Raw genomic sequence first — 27,017 nt, forward strand, 5'->3', positions numbered from 1 at the left:
TCCCTGTGTGTTCTAGGACGGGTTCGTCGGAGTCTTGCAGGACTGGATCTATTTGACAAAATAGCATCTGCAACAGGAGGACAAATTGTTCATACGTCATCCATGTCTCTTGGGAGTATTCTTGGATCATTTGTTGAGGTGTAATGCATTTGACATTACCTTCTTCAATAGACTGAAAACTCTTAGCTAAATACATATAGAATAGGTTGATACCATACCTAAAATACCCCAATTATCAATCATTCTGGGAAGATTAAAATTAAAATAATAAAGTTGCTGTCATTGTTTCTAGAAAAACATGGGAGTATCGACATTGGAGGTGATATCTTTTGAATCCAAACCTGGATCTGTACACACGATTAATGGAGATTCGGAACTGTCATTGATGACATTAAAAATAGAGGGACTCTCAAATGCTTCCAATTTAGAATTGGATCGACCTGACGGTAAACAATGAATAAAATTATCTTATTATTTGAATAAGAAAAATTCTAGAAAAATTCATACTAGTAATCACTTATTTAAAAATGTTTGCTATAGTCATCTATAATTATATGTTAAAAATTTTATAGGCTCAGTGCAGCATTTAGCCGGTAGTTCAATAGATGTTATCGGAAGCAAAACAGTGCTTTCCATTCCAGTAAGTACAAGTAGATAAACATGGAAGTGTCTTACCTTTTGAACATGTTGACGTTCGTAAAAATCTTTTAATTTATGTATATTATCCGTTCTTAGAACCCAACTTCAGGAAAGTGGACACTTCATAACAATGAAGCAAACACGTGGAAAGTGAAAGTAGGCGGAAGCGGGAAAATTGATTTCACTTACAAGTTTATGGAAAACATAATGGGTTTCAAGTATCCCATTACTGGAACAAGTCCTATAACAGGCAAATATTTAACTTTTAGGAGAGTCACTCATTTATAATTCTTTTGACTTGACAGAATCTAAACATATTATTACAAAATACTAGTATGTGCAATACGTCTTACTTGACTTTGAAGCTTGACTTAATCCAAAGGAATCAAAATCAAGAAACATCGTTAGGCACAAAAATAGTCTTTTTTCTTATTCATTGCAGCGATTTTTCGCTATTCATGGGTTACTGATCCGTTATTCTGCTCACAAAACCTAGAGATTGTGAGTACTCAGTAGTTGATCGGAAACCCTTGGCTAGTGAAGATGTCTATTTTTGAAGCAAAACTACTATCTAATTTAGTATTTACAAGTATTTTTAAAAGAAATGCTGCTTGATATTTCATTGATATTTCATAAAAATTTAAATCTAATTCCAAAAGAAAGTCCTTTTCTGCAAATGTTGCAGGTACAAAGGTGGTCATAAGTGTAAGCATCACGGGAATGCCATCAACAGCTCGTGTAACTAACATCATCCTTAGGAAACCAACAGGAACTATTCTCAGCATACTCCCTGTGACGGACAATTCAAAAACCTCACAAAGAGACATATATGCATATTATGACATCACATCAGAGGTCTGAAAACCACATTTGCGATGTAACTGAAACAATTTTAATTTTAAAACTTGAGTCATGTTTTGCTAGAGCGTGTTGTCTTTGTAGGAGTTTTATGTAAGCATTAATGGAAGTATAAACTCGGACACATTCAACCGAGAGAAGTCAAGTGTTATCAAACCTGTAACTGGGAATATAAAATTCTCTTCTAAACCAGGTGCAAACATTTTAATAATACATTGACTTTAGGATTCAAGTTTATTTCAATATAGCGATAAATATTTTGAATTTTTTGCATTGTCTCTGTATTGTTCTCAATTTAATTCGTCTATATTTACTGTTTTAGACTAGACAGTCAATCAGACTTATCAGTGACAATCTGTCCCTACAACACTGGATCTTTTCAGACCTTGTCTGTCGGAGCCCATAAAAGCCAGGAAAAAGAAATCATACTTACAGCTCCGAATCTGACAATAGCGTAAGAAAGTTCATTAGAAAAATAACAAAACACATCACTTCAATTCTTATTTTACCGTCATAAAGGATAGTGTATGGTCAAAGTGTAATATTTTCTGTTTGAAAAATTTTACAAACGATCACAAGAACGCTCACGGTACACTGAATGCTTTGTATCTATTACTCTCTTGGTAAAGAAATCTCTCAATAAATTTTCATTTTAAATATGACAAAGTTTAAGATGATAAAGGTATAATATTCTTTTAATTTGTTTATGAAGTAATTGCTCATCATTAAAAGATAGGATGTTCAACACGAGGTCAATTCCATGGATGTATTTTATTGTTCTGTTGATTATCGTTTGAATTTATACAAAATTGGTAGGTGACAGAGTTACCACCCCCTGAAATCACCCAGATCAACCGTTCCGCTGATTGTCTAGAGGAAATGATGAATTACCTCAACTGCTCACAACAAACCTGGGCTGTTGTCCTAAATGTAGAATTCAAGGCCAAAATGAGCGAGCTATATGTAACACCAAGTGACATCCAATTTATATCAAGAAAGAAAGCAGCGACTTCGTCGACCTACGTTGCAACCTTAAGGTGCTTTATAAAACGAGAGAGAGAGAGAGAGAGTCTTGAATGGTTCGTGGTGGTTTGGTTTATGTCGAACGAGATATAACTACTAAGGCTGAAAGTTAATACCTTAGTTGCATAGAATTACATCCAATCACAAATTAATCAAATGGTTTTACCCGTTATTTTTTTACCCCTAGTCTAGTATGACTAAGTATGAACCATATCAGTTAAAATTTGACCAAGTGTTTGTTATATTTGTTAATAAGACCCATTATCAAAATTATATAATTTTCGAAATATTGCCTTTAAACGAGGTTGTTGAAGCTCAACAACCCCAACCTATCTCATGTTTGCCTGCCTAAGCATAAAACTGATGGTATTAAAGACATGTTTTTCATTATCGAAAAGGTTTAGAAATGCGAAGACCATACGAAGGTGATATTGGAATAAATCTGCATAAATAAGTATAAAAGACGAGATATGAGCTGAAGTCATCTCGTTTGTCGTTCAAATTAGTTGTCAGATGGTCCTTAAAAGTCTTTAGTCCCTATTTAAAAAATCTGAAACTGACTATGTTTTTTCTTCAAATGCACTGGGATATAATTAATTGACATATGAAATGAAGTAAGTACTGTTAATTGATAAAACGTCGTCGGTATATCTTAACGTCAAGTGAAGGCCGCTTCAAGTATTTGTTTAGACTTTTTTGATTTGTTAAGAAATTACATACATCATACATGTCTGATATCTATTTGATAAACGTTAAGATTTGAAGAAAAAAATATAATTTGATCTTGGTGTCGTTGTACAATGGCGATATGCAATGCACACCTATGACAGTTCCCTATAAGTTTTCAAAAAATCGATCGTTTATTTTCAGAGGAAACTGCTGTTCCTATGTATCAAAATTGACAGCCGTAGACAAGCAGGGTAATATGAAAACGGAATTCATCGACCTCTCAGGTGGACATTTCTTTAACACTACAGTTGAAAACATCGATCTCCTTCAAAAGCCCCCTGTATCTGGAAAGGTAAAGTGGTTTGTGGAGTGACAAAATGCTTTTTGGACAGTCAAGGACTGACTCTCTATGGAACTTTTACAAAAAATGTTTTGAAAAACTGTCAATAAATTGCTTTTCCTCAAACTGAAGATGTTGTTTTGTCTTTACACACAGATAAATGTGTCAAACAAATCCGAGCTAGACTACACTGTGATTTTGGAACTGATTGGTGCCGGGACAGCTTGTTTAATTGTTGTTGTTGTCATAGTAATGGTTGCCGTACGTATAAAACTAAAAGAAAAGAGAGCAATGAAAAGTAAACAAAGAAGGAGCAACAAGAAATCCCTGAAACAAATAGAGAGAAGTCACAGACAGCATGCAATGAACTTTTAGTAAAGTGGCTGTACTATGAACGATAACCATTTGCAATCAATCACATTTAAAACTGTAAATAAAAACATTTGGTTATTTATAACTATCTTAAGCTATTATCTAAATAAATAACAAGATAAATTAGTTAATGCCTTTCCATATTCTACCTTAAGGATATGATTATTTGTATTCGATTTAAATTTTTCTTTTGATGTATTCTAAAAACCTACGTTTTAACCGCCTTTAAAAAATAATATTCACTCCTTAAAAAAAATAGAAAAAAATTCTGGGGTTTCCGGTTCCAATTAGAAAGAAAAGTATGTAGAATATTTATACATTTATAAGAGATCTTCCATTACTTATGCAGCAATAAACATTCATCACCTGCATACTGGGTTTATATCTCTTACTTGATTCGATACGAATCACACAAGATAAGTTAAGGAATATCAGCAGTCTCGTTTAAAGTCATCATTTCACAAGTTCTACGTCAAAACAATTACCTTGACAGCAAATACAATTTATCATCAAGTCAAATGCTGACTGACGTTTTTCATACTAATTTTTAGGCCATTATAATTATATACACACTGAATTGTCGAGGATTTTCCCGCTTATTTTCTATCATGCCAAGGGGCACACGGCGGATGTGACCGGTCGACAGGGACGCTCACTCCTCCATGGCACCTGATGTCACCTCTGATGTTTTGGAGGTCCGTGTTTGCTCTGCTCCTATTTTGTATTTTAATGGACTTTCGAGCTTGAATACTGTTCGTCATCTCCAAGTATTTCATCTAGCATAATATCATGCTGAAAAATAGTGAAAAGTAAAGAAATGTATTGCATTTATTTACAACAGAACACTTTGACACATACATGTGGGTTCATAAAACATTGAAATCAGCTAATATTTTACCTGTAAAATCTAATCATTCATCCGAGCAACCTCGTTACCAAGATTTAAACTTAATAATGTGATACTTTTTAGGGCTATCTAGCAACTACTGGAAAATTTACGGGTAATTTTATTTTTAGATAAGATATCTTACAAAACTCCTTGACCCAGTGATCCCTAACCTTGATTGCAAAATCAAACAAAATTAAAACAATCCATTTGAATTTTTGAAAAAAAAGGAGCACAAATAATGCAAAATATTTGTCAACACATCTAATCATGAGTTAGAGTAAGTAATAGTCCACTGTGAGAATAAATGCAGAATTACACTGTTGATGCTTTTACTTGTGAAGAAATTGAAATAGCTTGCCAAATATTTAAACATTAATTATTAATCTTTGAGATACCAGGCCTTAATTTTTCTCAAACACAGCATAAATACTAAAAATTTGATACACTTTTGAAGCTATTGCAGATATTCTAAACGTGTTTTGGTTTTTATTTTTTGAAAATTAATTAGTAACTGGTTTTTAAATAAATGTAAATATTTATAATATTAAGGAAATGTTTGAAATAAATGTAAATGTTTATAATATTAAGGAAATATTTGATTTACTGGAGCTTAGATTTCTTTAAATGTGACGATTGCATAATGTAATATGAAGAGAAAAAATCAAAGTCGTCAAAAATAGACAAGCTGAGATATTTTAAAAGTACTGTTATCATTAACTAAATGCTTTTTGTTTAAATTTTTTTATTATTTAATTCAAAATGAAGCATCATAATCAGCTAACTGGAGAAAGAAGGGAGTGTGTAGGCTTCCAAAAGAAAAATCAATCAAATCATGGTACTGGAATGTTCGTAAATATTGAAATCAAATTATATGTTATCTTCGATTTTTTTTTTTAGAATTGCCACTATATATATATATATATATATATATATATATATATATAAGGATATCCATGTATATATACATGTATATAATTCTTAAGGATATCCTAGCCAGGAAAGACAATTCTTCAATTTATTATTTAATTCAAAATGTAAAAAAAGCAGCTTGAAATTGAAATCTTTTTATGCAACAATTTTTATTTTTGCAAAAAGTCTTTTAAAAATATTCGTACACCATAGAAGTGTTACAAATCATTGAAAGCATTGAAAGAAATCACATTTCCTTTGATCTAGCCTGAGATACCAAAGTTTATCGACAAGATATGAGATAGAAAGTGATTTATGAAGTTATGCATTGATAGGAGATGCTTTATACACTACACATTATTGCATAAATGAAGTAAATAGAAGAATTAAAGTAACATTTCAGTACAAAAACCATACAATTTTCTTCAAATGCCTGGGTATCTATAGTTTTTTTTCCTTAAATATATTTATTCATTTATTTTCAATTAGAAAATGCACATGTGTTTTTATTTGAAGTGTTTAGAGATTTCCTAATATTCCTCATGTAATATGATTAAATTTAATGATGAAGTTTAAAGAAGTTCCGTTGGTAAAAACATTTTTTTCAGAATTCAGATACATTTTGTAACATTTTCAAATTTTGAAGGCCTGATTTTTGGAACCTGGGGATCGGACTACCTCAAATGAGGGGGAAAATACTCGTACCTATGTGAGGCTTAAAACCGATTTTACGTTACAAGTGTGGTCTTGAATATTTAAATAAATATGGATTGCTATAAAAAGACAAACGTGGATAAAATATATATGCATAAAATTATCAAAACGTCAAGCCAATCGCCAAAGGTTGATCATCAGAAAACAATGAATATTGAAAAATCGGCGCCAAATTGTGATCCTGCTATTGTGAAATACGAGTACTGTACATGTTCTTGAAAAAGTGGGCTTCATATTTTAGCGGCTTTGGCGCAGAAATTGATGAGGGAATTCATGATTACTGCTAAGAATACAATATACAGCGCGAAAGTTTGAAGCGCTTATTCATGAATACGCCAACAACTCAATTCCCAGTGATTGCTCTAAATTTTGAATACGCCAATTTATGTACACGTACAGTAAACCAGAAAAATATTGATATTGACAACGGTGAAGCCGAGTTCAATTTTGAAATATTTTCCTCGTTAATATCAAAGTTTATTCACCAAAAAAAGTTCATAACTCTTTCATATATATAATCCGAATCAGAATAAATATGATATTGAAAGTTCGTTTTCATGAACGAAATATGTTCAAGACAAATTAACTGCCCAGATTACAAAAGTTATAACTGACTCTGGCTGTTGTACTCATTGTTTACAACGGTGAGGTGGCGTTTGTCGCCGCACACTCACTGAGGCTTTCGTGTATACGGCCTCAAATCCAATGAAAAAGTGGTGTTATGAAGCTTTTACGTTTTATAATTTATATATATTATATATCAAAGATATTTTAAATGAATAGAAAATATTTCGTCGCCTAAAAATAACACATAACGATAAGCAAAATAAAATATTATTGTGCCCTTATTTGTCAAGATTAGTGCAAGGTCTTTTGGATGTGTATGAAATCAACTTAATCGGTGAGTAAATGCGTAATAACTAACCTAAAATATTTAGATATCTTGAGTGCAAAAGAGCTTTATCGATGATGTGCAAAGAGTCACCCTTAATCGCTTTGGTAAATGCGAGACTGCCTCTTTTATATTGGCCGGTCCAGTAAATGTTCTATCAAGCCCCTATCTTTACTCCATGCAGATATATTAACTATTAACTACTGTTAAGGAGAAACTTTAAATGAACTGTGCTACAGCACACTCTAGATATGGTGTAAATATTTAAGGAATTAAAAATTACCATTTTAAGAGTACATTACATCAAAACATACGACTTTTCTAAACTTAATAATAGCCATTCCTCATGAAAAAAATAGGCTTATTTATATCATACACAATTGCTTTCCAATAAAAACAGTACTCAAACATTTTCAAATATTGTGATTGGTCATCAACAAATTAAAATTCACTCTGAAAATCTGAAGTTGATATCAAAAAGAGGTTGGAGTTCCACATTTCCATCATTTATGTAGTCTTTGGAGAACAAAGAATTGCTTGAATTCCGAAGGTGCCTCTACAAAAGCTTATAACGAAGCTTGCATGTTTTTTTTATATTCCCATGAACAATTTATTCAAAACTCTCTACATGAAGGACAAACTTGTCGTGACCTTCACCTCGACATTCAGGAGTATCAACTACATTTTATCAATAACAGAAGTATTTCACGTAGTTTGACTCGAATTATCCTAGTGATATTGAAATAAAAGACTCCAAGGAGTATGTCATATCTGCTTCATATTTGGATGTTTTACTGACTAAAGACGATAAAAGCCAAATTACAACTAAATTTCAATCTTTTCCATCGTCAACTTCCCTTACTTAAAAAGTAATTTACCAGTATAAATTATCGCTACTCAGGGGCGCGTTCTTAGTATAATCAGTTTTTTTCAAAAGGGACAGGCTTTTAAAACAGAAGTTGGTATTTCAAGGATTCAACAACCCCGTTTAAAGTAAGCATGAAACATATTGAGATAACGAACAGTTAGGGATGGGTATCGCCAAAAATTTCGTATCGCGATATATCACGATTTTTTCCCACAATATCACGATAATATCATGATATTTTTAAAAGCAGTTCTTACAATTATTTTATATGAAAAGTCATTATTTTTCTTTAAAAAAATATGCTAGAAAAACGAAATTTTACTTTCTTGAAATTTTTATGTATATAAAATCAATTATGTTTGGACAGTAAGATGCCATTCTTTTCACTTTTTACAACATTTTTTACACTTTCTGTAATTGTAATTTGAAATATTGAACTAAAAAATGAATAATTTCTGGACTTTATAACATGTACCTAAAGACCGGTATTTAGACCTCTGTATCACAATACGTATCACGCAACAAAAAATCGTAATATACCGGTATACCGATAAAATCGCACATCCCTACGAACAGTATTCAAGATCAAAAGTCCATAAGACAATACAAAATAGGAGCATAGCAAACACAGACCTCCAAAACGTGGGATCAGGTGCCATTGAGGAGTGGACATCCCCTGCCGACCGATCACACCCGCCGTGTGCTCCTTGTCGGAAAATAACGGAAAAATCCGTCGTCATTCAGTGTACAAATAATGGACTAACAAGTAGGATGAAAAGCGTCGGTCAGCATTTGACTCAATGGTAAATGTACATGTGTTTGCTGACAAGGTCATTGTATCGACCATTGAACTTACGAAATGATGACTTTAAACGACACTGCTGATATTCTTGTTTCATCAACTTGTTTGTCAATAATTTACCTCGTTTTAGAAAATGTTCAAACGTGGAGTATGCTCTTGCGTATCGAATCAACTAAGTTTATAAAATCCGTGTGCAGGTGATGAAGGTATTTTGGTGCATAGGTAAGGGAAGTTAACGATCGTAAATTAAATGGTTGTTATAATGAACTTTTTAGGAAAATAATGTAATATATACCTGAGTTGTATTCTGGCTGCCTTGTTTCATACCTATGGTCGGACCTTTGTTTTGTTCTTAATTTTGAGTACGGAATGTCCCATTTACTTGATCAATACATCGGACCTACGTCGGGTGTGACCGTTCAACATGGAGTGCGTACTCCTCGCACCGGCACCTGATCCCACCTCTAGAATTATGCCCCGTTCACATATTTGTATTGTTTTTATTTTTATGAGATCGACATCTGTTTGTTATCCTTACACTTTAAATTTTATTTGTACGAGGACAAATCCTTAATCTCTTTGTGGTGGGATACCATAATCAGTCCGTATTGAAAGAAAAGGGAAGCCTTTTCAGTCGAGTGATATCGCGAGTACCAATCGTAATATCTCAGGTGCAAGGAACAAATAAGTCAAATGGCATGCGAAGACAAATCTTTTTAATACTTGACAACGGCAGCATGAATTGACGTCGATACTCGCTACAATTTGACGTAATCAGCCTTTATGGTTTCTCTGAACCACTGGACTTCATGGCTTTCAATAATATCCAAATGCCTTTGATTGAGAGAATAATTTGAAATCATAGAGTTTATCCTTTCCCCCACTTTTGGCATATAATATCCCTTATCCTAAAGCTAACTTTCTTACAGAAAATATTATGTGCAGTCTGAAACATTGAAACATACATACAGCTGTATTCTCATCAAAGATGTACCAAGCAGACATATAAAATATAACTTTGCTTATCTAAAGCTGGGCTTTAATGTTCCAAAAGGAAAACGTTAAAAATGCATATTTTATCATTCTTAGGATTTCAAATATTAACAGCAATGAAAATTTGAGAAGATCTTTTCTTGCTTAGACATCTTGATTTTACAGACAATGCTGCCTTTATGCATTTTATTGATTAGTTGTTTTCTATCTATATGAAGTATTTGCACAGGCAATGAAAGTGAAACTTTGCAATTCCTTTCTTCATAGTCTTATGTCACGAGGAATCGTACCGACATTGGTTTAAAAAGTGCTTCAAAGTTCAAAGTTCTTCTCTTCGAAATTTTCGATGGGTTATCGAAAGGCTCGTAGACAGATGGGATAAAATTAATACAGTGTAACTTGTGATTACATTTTAAGGAACATAAAACAGACAAATGGAAGGAAAATTGAAAATCTTAGCTCGATACGTCGATTAATTTCCAAATCATCCTAAAATAAAAAAAAGATTTTATGATGACCTGGCGTTGTCGCCGTTTAATTATTATTTCATATCGTCCGAAAATGTCACTGTTTTTCAATGCCTGCTCCCTCAGCCTCTTTTACTTATTTTGATGAGATTCCCTGGATTTAAGTAAAGACTTGACTTTACCCGTCTTGTTTATATGACTTTACAATGGCATGAACAGCTGATTTTAAATCATAACATTGTTAATGAATCTGTAATGAATAGTGAAATTGTCATTTATTTAAAACAACATAATTTGCGTTTTGGACTTCAATATCTGTAGATATCTATAGATCACACTTTATCAACGTCATTTTTATGTAAATAATTTTGAGCATTTGAACATTAAATTTACAATATTAATATCTCTGGGTTTTTTCATCTGAAAACAAATACTTTTGATGCATTTTTCTTCTCTGTAGCACGTTTAAACATTTCTTAACTGTATGCCAATTTTTCCAGAAGATTAATCTTTATAAAATTTTGGAAAACGAAACCCTCTCCCATTGTGTCGTCATTACATCCGACTTCCGATACTGAGCTTTTGAGCAGATTTTGGACAAAACTTTTATTTCTAAAATTTGCCTCATTTTTATGTTCTAACATTAAATCTGGATTCTACAATGCAAATTAAATCATATCCAATGAAAAAGCGCAATTAAATTCCATTCAAATAGGATTAATCCAGAAACTATTGTGGTAGAAGGTTTTTTAGAAGAAAAAATTTTTCTTTTGAAATATATATTGTTAAGTTAATATTCCTAATTTTCCACAGAGCTGTTTTTTTGCATTGAAATGTTTTATGCTTGCTCTGAATTATCTGTTTAACTATTTTCTACGAATTCTTTCATTATAAAGTGACAAATATAGTAAATTATATTCTGAAAGTCCAGGGAAAAATTGAGCCAATTTTAACAAAATTAACACCTTTTTAGTAATATCTAACAATTTACATCATAAAAAAAAAGAAAAAATAAGATCATTTTGTCCCATGATTTATGGATAAAAATGTGTTGGAGAGAAAACGTCGAAGATGTGATTTTTTTTCAGTGCAAAAAAAGCCAAATTAAATGTATTCTAGCGTCAATAGAAGCTTATTGACCACAATCTTGGTTTTTATTTCTAATTAGGCTATATGTGTAGAAACTAAAAATACACTTGACAAAAAAGTATAATACTTTAAATAGCAGGATCCAACCTCGTTAATTGTTTAGACTTTTCATATTAAAAATACGTTAAATATTCTTAGAACCAAGAGAATCAGGAAAGAATTAAAAATTTTATGAACTACTGTGTTATGTCATGTGAGTGAAATAAGGGGATATTTAGATAACAAATGCTCATATCAAAGGATTTTTTTTCTCCATTACACTCAAGTAGAAAACAAATAATTTTCGAGGTTGCGCCGGCTAAGACATATCATTGCTTTTAAAAACACCAACATTTTATTGAAAAATAAACTGATGATTTATAGTTTATTATATATAATTAGAAAAGATTATGCTAGATAAATGTTTGAAAATTCATTGATGTACATGTACCTTAAGCAGTTTTAGTTTTATAGCGCTAGTCCACGAACTTTTTGATAATTCCTCGTAAGCAAATAAACCAATCGTGACAGGTTTTTTTTCTCGTGTTGCCATAATTGAAAAGTTTGGTTTGTATATAAAGAACGTCGCGAAGAAAATCGAATATAAGTGTTCAAGAAAAAAACACGTAAAGGTATTAGAATAAATTAAGATTTCATTTTGAAAGAGATGAAGAAAGATTTTCTTGCTTGCTCTTTACTGATAATTTGTGTACGAGCATTTCTACCTTCTAAAGAAAATACAAACGGACGGCCAGACTATACTCACGCCAGCATCACTCATATTGCGATCTACCGGGCTGTTGCTGATGTCATAAGTAACGTCATTTATCCAGGAAAATACAACTCTTCCGATCCTGATGACATTTTGCGTCAATTCTTTAGTAAGTATTAATGTTATAAAATTCGCCAAAGATTTTTCTTTAATTCGTATGCTTTCTTCAAAATGTTTTGGTGCATGGTCTCGGCAAAGGGCAAATACTTTTTCTTCTCCAAACACCTTTGCATTGAGAGGTGAAGTCACAGAATTGCTTCGATAAAATTTGTGGAATTTAACTTAAAGCTGTTAAAATTTAGTGTTCAAATTTGGAAATTCTCTATTTCATTTGCAATTAATCAATTTATTCAAATGTTAGAATTTCCTTAAGTTCTTGTATTTTACAAAATGGATAAAACCGTTTAACCAATCAAATGACGAGTTACAACTAAAATTAAATTATTTGCAATTAATCAATTTATTCAAATGTTAGAATTTCCTTAAGTTCTTGTATTTTAAAAGATCGGAAGTTCTTGCTTCAGTAAGCAACATTACGCACAAATATAAAAAAAAATGACATAGAACTTGAAAAAATGTCTTAAATAGTGGGTGGTATAAATTAAAATGAAACTGAATATTAAAATACAATATACAATATAAATTTTAAAATGAATAAAAATACAAAAACTTGAAACTTTTTTTTTTATCATATTTCATCATAAAACTTTGTTTTACAATGAACTTTTTTCCGAATTCATCTTGTAGACATTTATAGCTTAATACTCCTCAAATACTTTATAGATGATGAAGTACTGAACATATATTGATTTACAACAATTATCTATTCTCCATATCAAAAAATTAAAATTAATTATAGGTGAAAAACATAATTTGGATTTTACGAGTTTAATGAAAATACGTACTATGGTTGTAAATTTGAATACTTTTATTTATTATGTAAAAATAAAATACCAATGTACCTTTGATTCACTTTGACATTATAGGGATGGTTTATAAAGTGAGCTTTTTTATATTTAACCTACTTGTATCTGATTATGCAACAAAATGGTGTAGGTTGCATTGTTATCAGTTCCTTTTGGGAAAGATGCCCGTCAGTTTCTTTAAAACAGTATTCTTTTTGTGTTTTTAGTTCATTGATGATATCGAATTCAATTAATGTGTGATGACATTGTCTTGTCCATAAATTTTGAGTGTCTGGTGCTATAGCTTTCATATTTCACAGGTATACTCCTTGTGATAAGACTTTCTGAAGGTACCACCACATTTGACCTTTACCTTGGAGTTTGATAAAAATTTTATTCATTGTGACAATACTTTTCCAAAAAGTTTAAATATATTTTGTACCTTTTGATCTTGAACTCAGATTTTGACCCATCTTTAAAAAATATTTAACCTTGGTCAAAACTTTTAAACTGTTAGCATTTCACAGGTGTAGTCTATGTAAAAGACATTTCTATGGATACCAATTAAGCCTGTTTGACAAATATATACTCAGTTGACATTGAGTTTGACTTTGCTTAGTATAGGTTAATTGGGAAAGTGGTGGTTTGGAGAAAAAAAACCCTCAACAGTACCCCCCCCCCCCCCCCCCACCAAATTGATTTTCGTGTTTGGGCAAAACACATTTTTTTTTTTTTTTTTTTTTTTTTTTTTTTTGCTTGTCAGGTTTTCTGTGAAGGTACAAATTTTTTTTTTTACACTTAGCCCCCCCACTTTCAATTTGCTTCCGACGCCAATGTTGCATCTCGCAAACTTCAACCCTCAACAGTCGCCCGCAGAGTTGCGAAGTAAGGAGTCAATCCTTACGTCGCGGGTTCGAATCCCAGTGTGGGACGTGGAGACCGGTACTTCGGATGAGACCGTAAAAACCGAGGTCCTGTGTCGCAGTAGGTGCTGGCAAGAAAAAGATCCCTCCCTGCTCAATGGCCCTGAGTGCCCAGCATAGGACAAACTTTGCAGCTCTCCACGGCCAAGTGGTGGCGTCTCCATATGAGTGAAAAATTCTCGAGAGGGACGTTAAACAACATACAATCAATCAATCAATCACTCCTCAACATTAGCTACAGAACAGGGGAATCAGTGTCTCACAAAGAATCTTGTTTTCCATTTAGAGATAACTGTAATGGAATGTACTTTACGGTAAAATGTTGACATTGAAATAAAAAAAATCTTTCGAGAAGTATCAAAATGAAACCAAATTGAGAAAAAACGTATTAACATAAAAAAATCACTGTTTAATGGCGAAAACCACATAAGTCTGTTTTCAGAATACTAGGTTTCTAAGTCATATTCCACCTCTTCGGATACCTAGAATTTGATTAAAAATACTTGAATGTTTTTAACATTCCAAAGAACCAAAATGAATTTGAACTACCATATCTATATTGAATTTCGAAAATTCATAAACATTCTTACAAACAAAGGTAAATAGCAGATTCCAGTAAATGTTCAACCAATCCTCCTTCTTTACCCTTCACTTAAAATATTAACAGCGAGTAGCATTGACTTTTACATTTGACGGTTTACTTTTACATTTAAATCTGTATCATGTTAGGAGGTTCAGAATGAATACTAGATACGAAAACCTTTCTAGTGGTCATAGGTATTATGCTAGGGGCAATTGAGGGTCGGAAGTTGAGGGTAGGATGAATGTCGTTCTCTTCAAGAACGACTTATTTGTATTTTAAGTTACCCGTTATTTTCGTTTAATTAAATGTTTTGCTAAATCTTTATATCGTAAAAGAACTCCTGTACATTGTTTTAGTGTAAAAGTAAACTATCAACTGTAAAAGTCAGCGCTCCTCTCAAAGTCCAGTAGTGAAGGAGAAACTTCAAGAGTACTGTGCAGCAATATATTCAAGAAGTAGTGCAGATCAGATTTGGATACTTAAAAATTCCGAGGAACTTTTTGAACAATTTGAAATCACAAGATTTTTCATAAATCAAAAATTTAAAAACTTACGACTTTTCAACTTTATACACAACCATCCCCACGATAAATTAAAGTTCATGCTTTTTGATCTCATTGACAACTGTTCTTTTTTTTTTTTTTTTTTTTTTTTTTTTTTACAAAAAATGGAACTCGTAAATGTACTTACCTTGTCAATGGGCATTTGCAAAACTATTTTGTTAAAAAGATTCTGATTGTGCACACAACACTCTACAGTTGACATCAAAAAGATGCTTGAGTTTCTGATTGACAATATCATTGTGGTTTTTGGAGACAAGTTCTTCCAAATATCAATTATAAATCCCATGGGTACCAATTGTGCGCCGTTATTAGCAGACCTATTTTTTTATATCAGTATGAGGCAGGATTTGTACAAAATCTTATTCGTGAAAAGAAGAAAAAACCTGCTGTAGCCTTCAACTCAACATTTAGATATATCGACGACGTATTGTTAATTAACAATGGTATTTTCTATTCTTATATCGATACAATATATCCAGGTGTGCTTGAGATAAAAGATAAGAGTTTAAGACATGTGTTTCACATTTTCACAATCCTCAACTTCCCTTACTTATGCAGCAATATACCTGCATCACCTGCAAACGAAGTTTATATAACTCAGTTGATTCGATACGTAAGGGCACGCTCTACGTATGAGCAATTTCTAAAACGAGGTAAATTATTGAAAAACAAGTTGTTGAAACAAGAATATCAGCAGCCCCGTTTAAAGTCATCATTTCGTAATATTCTTTGGTCGATACAATGACCTTGTCAGCAAGTACAATCTATTCTTGAGTCAAATGCTGACTAATTGAAAGTCCATTATTTATACACCGTGGCTCCTCATCCCACCTCTGATGTTTTGGACGTCCGTGTTTGCTCTGCTCCTATTTTGTATTGTTTTATGGATTTTGATATTGAATACTGTTCGTTATCTCCATATCCTTCATCCATTTTTTCCCGATCATGACAAGGAGCACAAAGTGGGTGAGACCGATCAGTATTCAAGATCAGAGTCATAATACAATTAAAAAAAATAGGAGTAGACCAAACATGGACCTCCAAAATATCAGACTTGGGATCAGGTGCCGTAGAGGAGAGAGCTTACCGGTCACGTCCGCCGCGTGCTTCTTATCATGATCAGAATGGGATAAGAAATGAAGTATTTTTGTTTTATTTTTTCTTTCAGTGCAACTTTTGTTCGCTTTTCTGTACTATACTTAGGAGGTTTGTGGAGCAAATACGCAGAAGCTTCACGTCTCTCGGTTGTTCCTTTGCTAATATTAACTTATATGTAAGTGTTTTTTATGTGTTGAATAGGCAATTACGAAATGGAAAATTTTGTCCAAACGGTCAAAGATATCGTTGATGAAAACAATTTGGCCCAAAAGACCTACATGAGCGATGCAGTCAGAACAATGAATTGTGAACAAATCACTGCGGGTGAGTTAAAATGGAAGCTTGATTTTTTTTTATTTTAAAAACTGCTGCTTGAATCAGATCGTATGTATGGTTATTCCACTTTAAAACCATATTTTAGGACATTTAGTTTTTCTTGCTGTCAAGATTTTATTTTTTTTTTGTCTTTCACAGTGTTTATCTATAAACTTCTCTTTCATGTAGTGATATTAATGTTATTCAACTTTATTTCTTTGTTTATTATCAAGGTCATCTCCTTCTTCGGTCCTTGAGAGAAAACATAATCTATAAATCACAGGAAACTAAAACAAACAGGGATGTCATATTGGATTTGATTGGTCAATATCTCTTCACAATGCAAGAATTTTACAGCAATACAAATTGGGTGGAAATGTTTGGAACTCGTGTTTGTACGGAACTTGGTAAGTTCAACGTCAATTTTGATTCGGTAGAATTAAAGATAAATGAGTGCCTGTTTCCATGTTATAGAAAATATTTCCAGGCGTTCCAGGTAAATCACTACCAGTGAGAGTTTCTGACCCGGAAGAAGTTACCTGTGTCAACTGTAACTACTCAAACAATGGGTAAAGAAATCCATCCTTCATATCCCTTCTTAATTTTGGCGATTACAAGATTGTGTTTGATACTATTTGTTTTGTAAATGTCAGAAGAGATTATATTTGCATTATTACTATATCACGTGTTACGTATTACGTGTATATGTACCATTTTCAGAACAACAGAACTTATGATTAACGGTCTTTTTTCTTATTTTCTTTAATTGACAGAACTTTTTGTTCAGACAACAATAAAATGAATGGACAGCTGCTCACCAGCGGTTATACTAGTAATCAAGGAATTAACAAACCAATCGGTATCATTAATGATTTTTTTTAATTATGATGTATGCTACAATTGAAGCGCCGAGAACATTGAAACAATAGGTATACTGTATACAGGGTTATTTTCGCCCCGTCTTATTTTCGCCCTTTTACACATGCAAACAATTTTGCCCCGTTTTAAATTCGCCCAGTCATAGTTTTGTTTAAGAAATTATACTGTATTCTTTGATTTCGCCCGTTTTAAATTCGCCCAAATGCGGATAGGGCGAAAGGGACGAAAATAAAACGGGGGCGAAAATGTCCCTGTATACAGTATTACAAATATAATGTTTTACATGATATGAAAGTAATATTTATTTTTTCGAATGGATTTTCTCTTTTCGTAGGGGCATTCCCATCTGGTATGGGTAAATGTAGTCACGGAGGCCCATTCGATAATAGTAAAGCGATCCCAGGCACTGGTGGCATAAACAAGGAGACATCAAGTCCTGAATTATCTCCTCATTTTTATCTCCATCAACAGGCAGGCGAAGCCGCAACACAGGCTACCATTGACTTTCTAGTTGAACAAGGTATATTATCACACCAAAATGATGAGGTTTTCTGCTTTGCTACACGGCATAATATTTGATAATAATATATTGATTAAAAAGGAATCAAAATTATCAACAAAATGATTACTTTTTTAAAGAAAACATTTGAGCCAGAAAGGAACAAAATTATATTAATACTTCATATTTGTAGACACTGGGCTTTTATCCGTCCTCGGGCTAGACAAATTCAGAGAACTGATGGGCATGAATTACAAAACTCCATGCTACTCTTGCCTAGCTTCTGGACTCTCTGTTGTGTTTCACGATCCTGGTTGTGCAAGTGAGGATATCAATATTGCAAATCAGTATAGCGTTGATATAGTCAACCAGACACTAATTGTTGGTGCATATATGCACCGATGAACCTTATATTGACAATGTTAAATGATTGGGGTCTAAGTATTTGTTCTTTTTTCATGACCAAACAAATGTCTTTTTTTAGTGATTTATCGTAGATATTTGATATTCAGTCTGATTTGCTGATTGTATAATCCTCTATGTCAGTAATTCATTCTGCATTCTTCTAATAGACACAATTGTAAGACGCACCAACAATGGAACAGATTTGAAGCAATGGTTGCTTGCAAAAAGTGCTCTTAGGGGAGACATCAGCTGTTATAATATAACCCTGGAAGGCTTTGTTAAAGGTACTGTGTAATGGAAATTGCCAATACTATTGAAGTTTTTATTTCAATTGTTATAGGCATAAGTCAAATATTAATCTCTACCTTTCATAAAACTTTTTTTTTTCTGAAATATTGTTAATATGCGTAATTTCTATGGCATATATATAATTTCCAATATTTTTTTTTATTTCATTAAGCAATCAAGATAACCAATCCAGGGTCATGTCTGTTCATCTTCGTGGATATAAGAACAAAAAATGCTTTTCAGTTACAGAAGGTTTTTGATTTAATAAAAAAGAAAGGAATAAAAGTTCAATTTTTCCTAAGAGGAAAAAGTGATGGAAGAAAATTACGCCCTCCTCTGAAAGTTTCTGAAAATTTGCACGGTATTCCAAATAAAATTCCAAAATTGAAAGGTATTTGTAGGAACAATCACCTTAATATTTTTTTTCGATTTTTATAAACTTCAACAAATAAGAGGGTTAAACTCAAATAAGTGACAATAGTGGGCGAGCGCTGCCAATTTTTCTCCTTTTTTCCTATACAACTTTATTAAAAGGATACAATCGTTAACAACGACTATCTTAAGATATTTCTACATTGCAAATTGATATGTATTTTAAGTTCACGGTGACTCAACTTTTCTCTTTATTTCATAAGAGCGGAATAGACGAGGCCTTGCAGGCTTAGATTTGTTTGAAAAAATAGCTTCCGCAACTGGTGGAAAAATTGTACATACGTCATCATCTTCACTTGGGAGCATCTTGGGAGCTTTTGTTACGGTCAGTGCCTTAATCAGTGAACTGAGGTACAGAAACGTTGCCCCCTGAATCATATGTTTTACTTTTGGCTACCATCAAAGACCTTTTGTAAGAACCTAGAAAAATATAATTTTAACCTCCCCTTGGAAACATACGAGGGCGTGCAACTATGGACATGAGTCAAATTCACACGCTTTTAACGTTAACTTAAGGTAGTCCGATCCTCAGGTTTATTAACTTAAAAGTTAAGTAATCCAAAATACTCATAAAGTATCTCAGAATCCACAAAGTAATGTAAATTTACCCACAGTATTTCTTTAAAGTTAAAGATAAAAGTTAATCATATTATATAGGGAAAATTGTCAATAATTTTGCAGAAAAAGCGAATTGGAAAATCAGTAATGATTTTCTAACTGCAAATTGATCAACAAATGTATTTTAAGTTATAAATCGATCGGTATCCAGGCATTCAGAGAAACTGTCATGGTTTTTTATACTTATTTGGTACTTTTGTCTTCTATTTTCGTCATGTATTCTATGATACATAGTGTAATAGGCTTTTGCCATCATTGCAAGACACCACCAGTCACTTATTATTTCATATCATGCTAATAATCATTTGTATCTAAGGCTGGATTCAAGAAAATCTTATTTCATGAAAACTGTATTACTTTTTTTCCTTTTATAGGGTATAAATGTCAATTTTTTAAAGGCCTTTTCGAAGACTTCGAAAAGCCTTGAATTTTATAAAGATGAATAAAATGAAAATTGTTGCATGAAAAAATTTCATTTTCTAGCTTCATTTTGATGCATTTAAAATTAAATATGAATTTTTGGAGTTATCCTTCCTAGCTGAGGATCGGATATCCTTAAGTTGATGTTGAAGCTTGGATACAAGCTTTAAAAGTTATTCAGAATTCAAAGACAAATAATTGCCGATGTATAGGTTTCTTTTTATTTCAAAGACTACGATTTACTTACAGAAGAACATGGGTGTAAGCTCTTTAGAAGTGACGTCATTTGAAATGTCGTCTGGTTCCGTGCACACAGTAGCCGTGGATACGGATTTATCACTAATGACGGTCCGGATAGAAGGGTTATCGTCTGCCTCAGACGTCGAACTTGATCGTCCAAGCGGTAAAACTTCAACACGTATGACATTTTCGTACAAAAAATATAGATTCAGTATCAATACTCAATATAACCTTAATATTTTTTGTAGGAACTCAACAAATATTTTCGGGCAACTCGTCTGTTGACGTGATAGGGAGCACAACTGTTATATCAGTCAAGGTTAAACCTTAGCATAATATATGTCTTTATATTTATTACAAATCACTAATTCTTATGAATAATGTGAATGAAAATAGATGAAATATTCTCTTTTACATTGAGTATCTGTATTTCATAATTGTATATATTTCTAAACATGTCGGAATAATTTTGATAGAATCCTCCCCCGGGAAAGTGGAAACTGCACAACAATGGAGCTGGCACATGGAAAGTGAAAGTTGGCGGAAGTGGAAATATAGATTTTACATACAAATTTATGGAAGATGTACATGGAATACAGTACCCTATAAGTGGAACGAGTCCAATTACTGGTAACTTTTTAACGGCATGCAAATATAAAAACTGAAATAAAATTACTTTCTCCGAAATAAAAAGTGAATGAAATCTGTCTCTTCTGTGAATTTAACAGAAAATATTGTGTTCTTTGTGGAAGAAAAAATGATAAACGGATTAAAAATTTCAGGATCCAAAATAACCATCAGTGTAACAGTGACCGGCTTACCTGCAGCAGCACGTGTTACCAATATTATACTAAAGAAACCAGACGGCGCCGTTCTTGACGTACTTCCGGTCAAGGATACATACAGTGGCACCAGTCGAGTTCTATATGCCAGTTATATCGTTACATCTGAGGTATTTCTTAGATGATGTCTTAAAATACTATATATAAACTCTCACCTTTCTACACAAACACGATATAGTTTTACAAAGAAGTAGGACAGAATCTGCACGAGATTCAATGCAGGTATAACCCCATGCTTAACTGGGATGGTGATTAACAAAACTGACAAAGTCAATATTTAGAAATGATTTTTTTTTTTAAATACATCTCTTTTCTTTGTAATCAAATATATATCTGATAATATACTATAGTATTTGAATTATATGGACACATTTTCAGGAGTTTTTTATCAGCATCAACGGTAGTTTGAATTCTCATATATTTACTCGCGAGAAATCAGACATTATCACTCCCGTCACTGGCAGTATACAGTTCTCATCAAAACCAGGTTAGTCATCTTTATTTTATGTAATTTTTATAATTGTAAGTGACATCATCTTCGAAGATAATAGAAATGTTTGAATGTTTAAATTAAATATTAAAACTTAACCTCATATTGTGCATATTCAAAGTAAATTACATGTACACATTGTGTTAGTTTAAAGAAAACAGATGATTAATACTCTAGCACAAAGTCCACGCCATTTGATTTAGTATTTTTCAGACTATACTTTTATAATTTACATGCAACAAATACAGAATAAATACTTATTCATGTATTATATTCTATATTGAATGAAAAAAATTGAACTTTTGGTGTACTGTTTGATTACCATGCAAGTACAGAATTAACTTATAATGTAGTAGAGTCTATTAGTCAAGAAATATAAACATACCATTTTAATAATAATTGCAGAAAAACTAGTCCTTGGAAAATCAACTGTTGTGAAGGTAAACATATCAAACACAGGAAGTACAAGTCAATCCTTTAGTGTGAGTGCTTCTTCCGTCCCTCCTGGATTTGTATCCAGCTACCTCCACAGTGTGGCAGTAGGTGCTCACAGCAGTCAAGAAATAAACATTAGGTTGACAGGCTCATCAGATACATTAGCGTGAGTATATGGTGATGGTGTAAAGAGTGATAATTCAAAATTGACTTAAAGTAACAAGATTATTAGAGTTGACATTAGTTCCCTGAGCTTATTGTAAAGATCATGAATCATGATACCTTAAGGCCAGCAAAAGGATTAGGTCTAAATCTAACTTATGCTAGCAGTTCAGTCTTTTAATTTCTTTTTTTTAGAAATTGCATTTCAGTATTTAAAACTTTAAACAATCCAGTCAGCCAAAGTGAGTTCGCTCTATTTTACCTATATTGAGTTTCTTAAAAATCCTTAGAAACAGAGATACATTGTTGGATCAAACAAAGCTTTCCTAAGCCTCCTATTTTTACTCCTTACAAAAATATAAATTGCTGTTAAGGTATGTCACTCTTCAGCATTTCAGAAAATTTCACACAGAACCTCTTACTTCAAAACTATTATTCTAATTCACTTTTTATAACATATTTAAATTCAACATTTTACAATTTAAACTGCTCAAAAATCGTCAAAGAAGCAAGATTCATGGGGGACTATTTCTCTGATTAAACATCAACAAAATAATTTATTAAAAATTTCACTGATTTTACACACAGGTACTCTGAAGTTGATATTATTGATATTAAACGGATGCTGGACTTCCTCTTTAACAACATTTATGTGGTCTTCGGAAACCATGTCTTCATCCAAACTAGAATTCCAATTGGCACTGCTTCTGCTCCTATATTAGCTGACCTGTTTTATATTTTTATGAAGCAGAATTAATTTTGAAAGCTTCTACATGAGTTGAAGGAACCGCTTGCTGTAGCCTTCAATTTGACATTAAATATGTAAGACTCCAAAGTCCGATGGTGACGCCAAAGTCCGATGGTCTCGCCAAACCCCGATGGTCTGCGCCAAACCCCGATGGCACGCTGTCTTTACGGACGCCAAAGTCCGATGGTCATGCGAAAGTCCGATGGCTCGTTTCCTATGAGACGCGCGACGCTAAAGTGCGATGGTCTGACACGCCAAAGTCCGATGGTGCGAAGGAACAATCAACGTTCATGACGTCACAATAGTCCGACGTCATGACGTTGTCCTGCATTCAAAATCCAATATTTACATTCAGTGTAATTTTCCTTATGAAATCCATTAGAAATCCACGACGTTCAAAGCTATAACAGGGCGAAACCTTGTCACCATTCGTTAGAATACAGGGTTAGGAACTACATGCATTTTCGAGAGATTTTAAGGAATACCAAAATGTAAAATGTTTTATTTCAATTTAATGAAAAACTACAACGCTGAAAAATTAACGAAAAAATTAACGTAATGTGCATTAAGAATTTATTTGTCATTTTTTTTCCTCGCAATGTTTGTTTGCGTTATTTAACTTTGCAACGTCATTTAACGTCATTTGACGTCACAAACGGCTCTTACATCTATTAATTACGGCAGTTTTAAGGGCGCTAAATTCACATTTAAGAAACGAAATAAGAAATTATGAAAAAGGAAAATTAGAGAATGTAAATTAGAGTCATTTCTTATAATTTAATTTTAAAATAATTTGGGGATGTAAAATTGTGTTGTTTTTATTAGTTCAAATTTACCGCGCAATAACACACCGTAGTAACGGAAGTGATGGGAAGCAAAGGGGAGGTAAAAACCGCGCTAACGCGCGGTATTCAACTGTTTGAAGTTAAAGGTACATTCATTAAATCTGGAATTTTTCGGAATCCGAAGGACTGTGAGGGGATTGATGGATACAGATGATTCAGCTGGTTGTCAAGGGGGTGACATCCAAAAAATTATACAAAATGTTATGCGTTCCTTTTTGGAAATCAACCAATGAGAGACAAGAATACAAACAGAATTAAATTATTTTAAACAAATCGGACTTAGGCATGGCGTGGCATCGAATTCTTACATTTTTACTGATATTGCTTATTGCGTTTGGTGTGTCCACCATCGGGGAGCTATTAGGGCTAGTCCTACAAATGTGACTGATAATGTGTTTTCAATGAACAAAATTTCATGGTCATTATTAGTCGGTATATTGACTTTGTTAACAAATATATCCTTTCATTCGATAATATTTGAATTTTTCATAGATATTGTTAGCCCTGGTTTTTGTACTGAATTTAACTAAAGAATGTTCTGCCTTTCTAATCAATACACAGGGCACACGGTAAGTGTGACCAGTTAACATTGGAGCTTATAGTTTTAACATAAACATTTTTGACTGATAAGTGTTAGTTTTCGCACCTATATCTAAAAGATGAGGGTAACATGATCTTTGCATTTAATGTTTATTTGTACTTTATTTTTAAACAACCCTAGTTTTTCGTAATTTACATATATTGCTTAAAAAATTAATCAGTTACATTTTTGCGCAGTTGCATAAAAGTTGACGTCATAAGACGTTTTTGTTAATAGATTTCGTGTAAAAATACAATTAAAAATTATTCTTAATATTTGAAAATTATAAATTATAATAGTGATTCATTGTAAAAACATGGCTTTTGTTTATCACTCGGACTGTTTTCAGTGACCATCGCACTTTGTTTTGAAAAATGTCGCCCATCGCACTTTGGAGTCCTACAAATGTGTTGGCGATGTGTTACCAATGAACAAAATTTCATGGTCATAAATTATATAATTTAATTAATATTTATTAGTACATATATGCCATGTATATTGACTTTGTTAACAAATATATCCTTTCATTCGATAATATTTGAATTTTTCATAGATATTGTTAGCCCTGGTTTTTGTACTGAATTTAACTAAAGAATGTTCTGCCTTTCTAATCAATACACAGGGCACACGGTAAGTGTGACCAGTTAACATTGGATGCTTACTCATCATAGTCACCTGATCTCATCTCTCACTTAAGGGTCCGTGTTTTTCCTTCTTAAATGTTTTCTTTTGGTCTATTACTATTATCTTCACCGTTTCACATCTAATCAATGTCCCCTGATTTGTACACCATTTTACTATGGCATTGACCAGTGAAATAATTTTTGAGACACGAATGAGGTGAAGATTTAAACATGGCTTTAGTGGATGAACTATATCATGCTAAGTATGAATGAATACCATATGCACGGTTATTCATTATCACTATCTCATTCCCCAGCACTTCTGCTCTATTCAGTCTGTCTTTTTAGTCAAGATCTTGCTGTATTTTTATGTTATAGGCACAACAAACAGTACATAAGTTATAAAGCGCTGTAATCATTCTTGAACCTATGGTCTGTTCATGGTTTTCTGATAGACGGAGGACAAGCAGACAACCAAGCTTAAAACAATATTTTTGTATTGTGCTATTTTTTCAGGCTATTGACCGTAAAGCTAAATATTGGATCAACAACACTTCAAACAATTAAAAGGACTCTTGAGGTATGATTCCGAGTTGAATGTGATCAGATTTTTTTATTCGTCTAATTTTATTATATTAATAATAATTCTTCTTGATAGGTTACTAAGATAGAACCGCCACAAATCATGGAGATTAACAAGACAGACGACTGCAAACAGAACATGATGAATTACTATAACTGTACAAAGCAAAAGTGGACAACTGTTCTTGATATTAAATTTAAAGTCAACATGAGCAAACTTTATGCGACACCCAGTAATGTTAATTTTTCTTATATCAACAATACTCCAACTTCCTATATAGCTACATTAAGGTATTTGCAATCGGATTTCCATTTTACTTCATTTAAGATCTTATTTGTTTATACAACTTTTAAATAAAATTCTGGATAATCTCAGTATTTATTGCATTGAAATAATTTGTTTTCTTTTCCTTCTATATTTTATGTGGCATTCCTCATCTTTTCTTCAGCGGAACATGTTGTTCATACCTTACACGAGTGACTGCTATAGATGTACGAGGCAATATGAAAAGCAAATCCTTCGATTTCTCTGGCGGAAATATCTTTAATACCACGGTCGATAACTTCGAACTTCTTGTGAAACCAAGCCCATCCTTTGAAAAGGTAAGATATACTGAATATTAATATCTTTTTAAACAACAACATTTAGAGAAAAAGTAAATTACATGTATCAGCTGTTTTTGTTCTTACGTAGAAAGAGTTACCTACTGGAGCGGATAAAACTCTGCTTTATGGTTTGATTGGTGGAGGTGTTGCGGGCCTCTGCGTAATCGCACTGGTCATTGCAGCTCTAATTTACGTCAATAAATCACCTCAGCCTGCCATAGAAGATTCCTTGTCATCCGTATGTTTTGATGCTCCATTGAAACATGTTGAACACAACAGCAGATTAAAATTTGTTTCCAAAACACGTGGAAAATGATTGCCACGCATTTTTGTAGATCTGATTGTTTAAGTATTTTAAAGAAATATGTTTTTGATGCCTCCTGTTGTTTTGCCTTCAAACATTTTATTTATGCATAAAAACATGCTTATCGCTTAAAGCAAAGAAAGTCATTGAAACATGTTTTAGTTAACATAAAATATATGCTATATTAAAATACTGTATTATTTGATTTCTGTCTGTATGAACTTCGCTGAATGTAAGTATCCACCTGGTCATCGCTTATTGGGTTATCATCAGACAGTCTCCAAACTTAAGCGAATG

The 27,017-nt window shown here is 32.6% G+C and overlaps 1 protein-coding gene across 1 annotated transcript in view; it reads left to right on the top strand.

Moving 5' to 3' along the window:
- Positions 1-26,732, top strand: part of LOC134257104 (uncharacterized) — a 36,542-nt gene extending 9,810 nt beyond the window's left edge. The window contains exons 10-36 of the mRNA XM_062739746.1: positions 17-138; positions 293-446; positions 573-640; positions 736-889; positions 1,325-1,494; positions 1,582-1,637; positions 1,820-1,951; positions 2,059-2,086; positions 2,314-2,534; positions 3,391-3,541; positions 3,686-3,903; positions 16,478-16,515; positions 16,609-16,731; positions 17,936-18,121; positions 18,294-18,422; positions 18,673-18,789; positions 19,429-19,550; positions 20,513-20,666; positions 20,752-20,822; positions 20,980-21,133; positions 21,286-21,455; positions 21,724-21,832; positions 22,241-22,436; positions 25,745-25,808; positions 25,887-26,101; positions 26,260-26,413; positions 26,505-26,732. Of these exons, the coding sequence (XP_062595730.1) occupies positions 17-138; positions 293-446; positions 573-640; positions 736-889; positions 1,325-1,494; positions 1,582-1,637; positions 1,820-1,951; positions 2,059-2,086; positions 2,314-2,534; positions 3,391-3,541; positions 3,686-3,903; positions 16,478-16,515; positions 16,609-16,731; positions 17,936-18,121; positions 18,294-18,422; positions 18,673-18,789; positions 19,429-19,550; positions 20,513-20,666; positions 20,752-20,822; positions 20,980-21,133; positions 21,286-21,455; positions 21,724-21,832; positions 22,241-22,436; positions 25,745-25,808; positions 25,887-26,101; positions 26,260-26,413; positions 26,505-26,732 (3,704 nt within the window). The remainder of the gene's footprint in view (positions 1-16; positions 139-292; positions 447-572; positions 641-735; positions 890-1,324; positions 1,495-1,581; positions 1,638-1,819; positions 1,952-2,058; positions 2,087-2,313; positions 2,535-3,390; positions 3,542-3,685; positions 3,904-16,477; positions 16,516-16,608; positions 16,732-17,935; positions 18,122-18,293; positions 18,423-18,672; positions 18,790-19,428; positions 19,551-20,512; positions 20,667-20,751; positions 20,823-20,979; positions 21,134-21,285; positions 21,456-21,723; positions 21,833-22,240; positions 22,437-25,744; positions 25,809-25,886; positions 26,102-26,259; positions 26,414-26,504) is intronic.
- The last annotated feature ends 285 nt before the right edge of the window (positions 26,733-27,017 follow it).

The sequence above is a fragment of the Saccostrea cucullata genome, unplaced genomic scaffold (genome assembly GCF_032062105.1).
Source record: "Saccostrea cucullata isolate Sc308-1 unplaced genomic scaffold, CSIRO_AGI_Scuc_v1 ctg14, whole genome shotgun sequence".
Taxonomy (NCBI): Eukaryota; Metazoa; Mollusca; class Bivalvia; order Ostreida; family Ostreidae; genus Saccostrea; species Saccostrea cuccullata.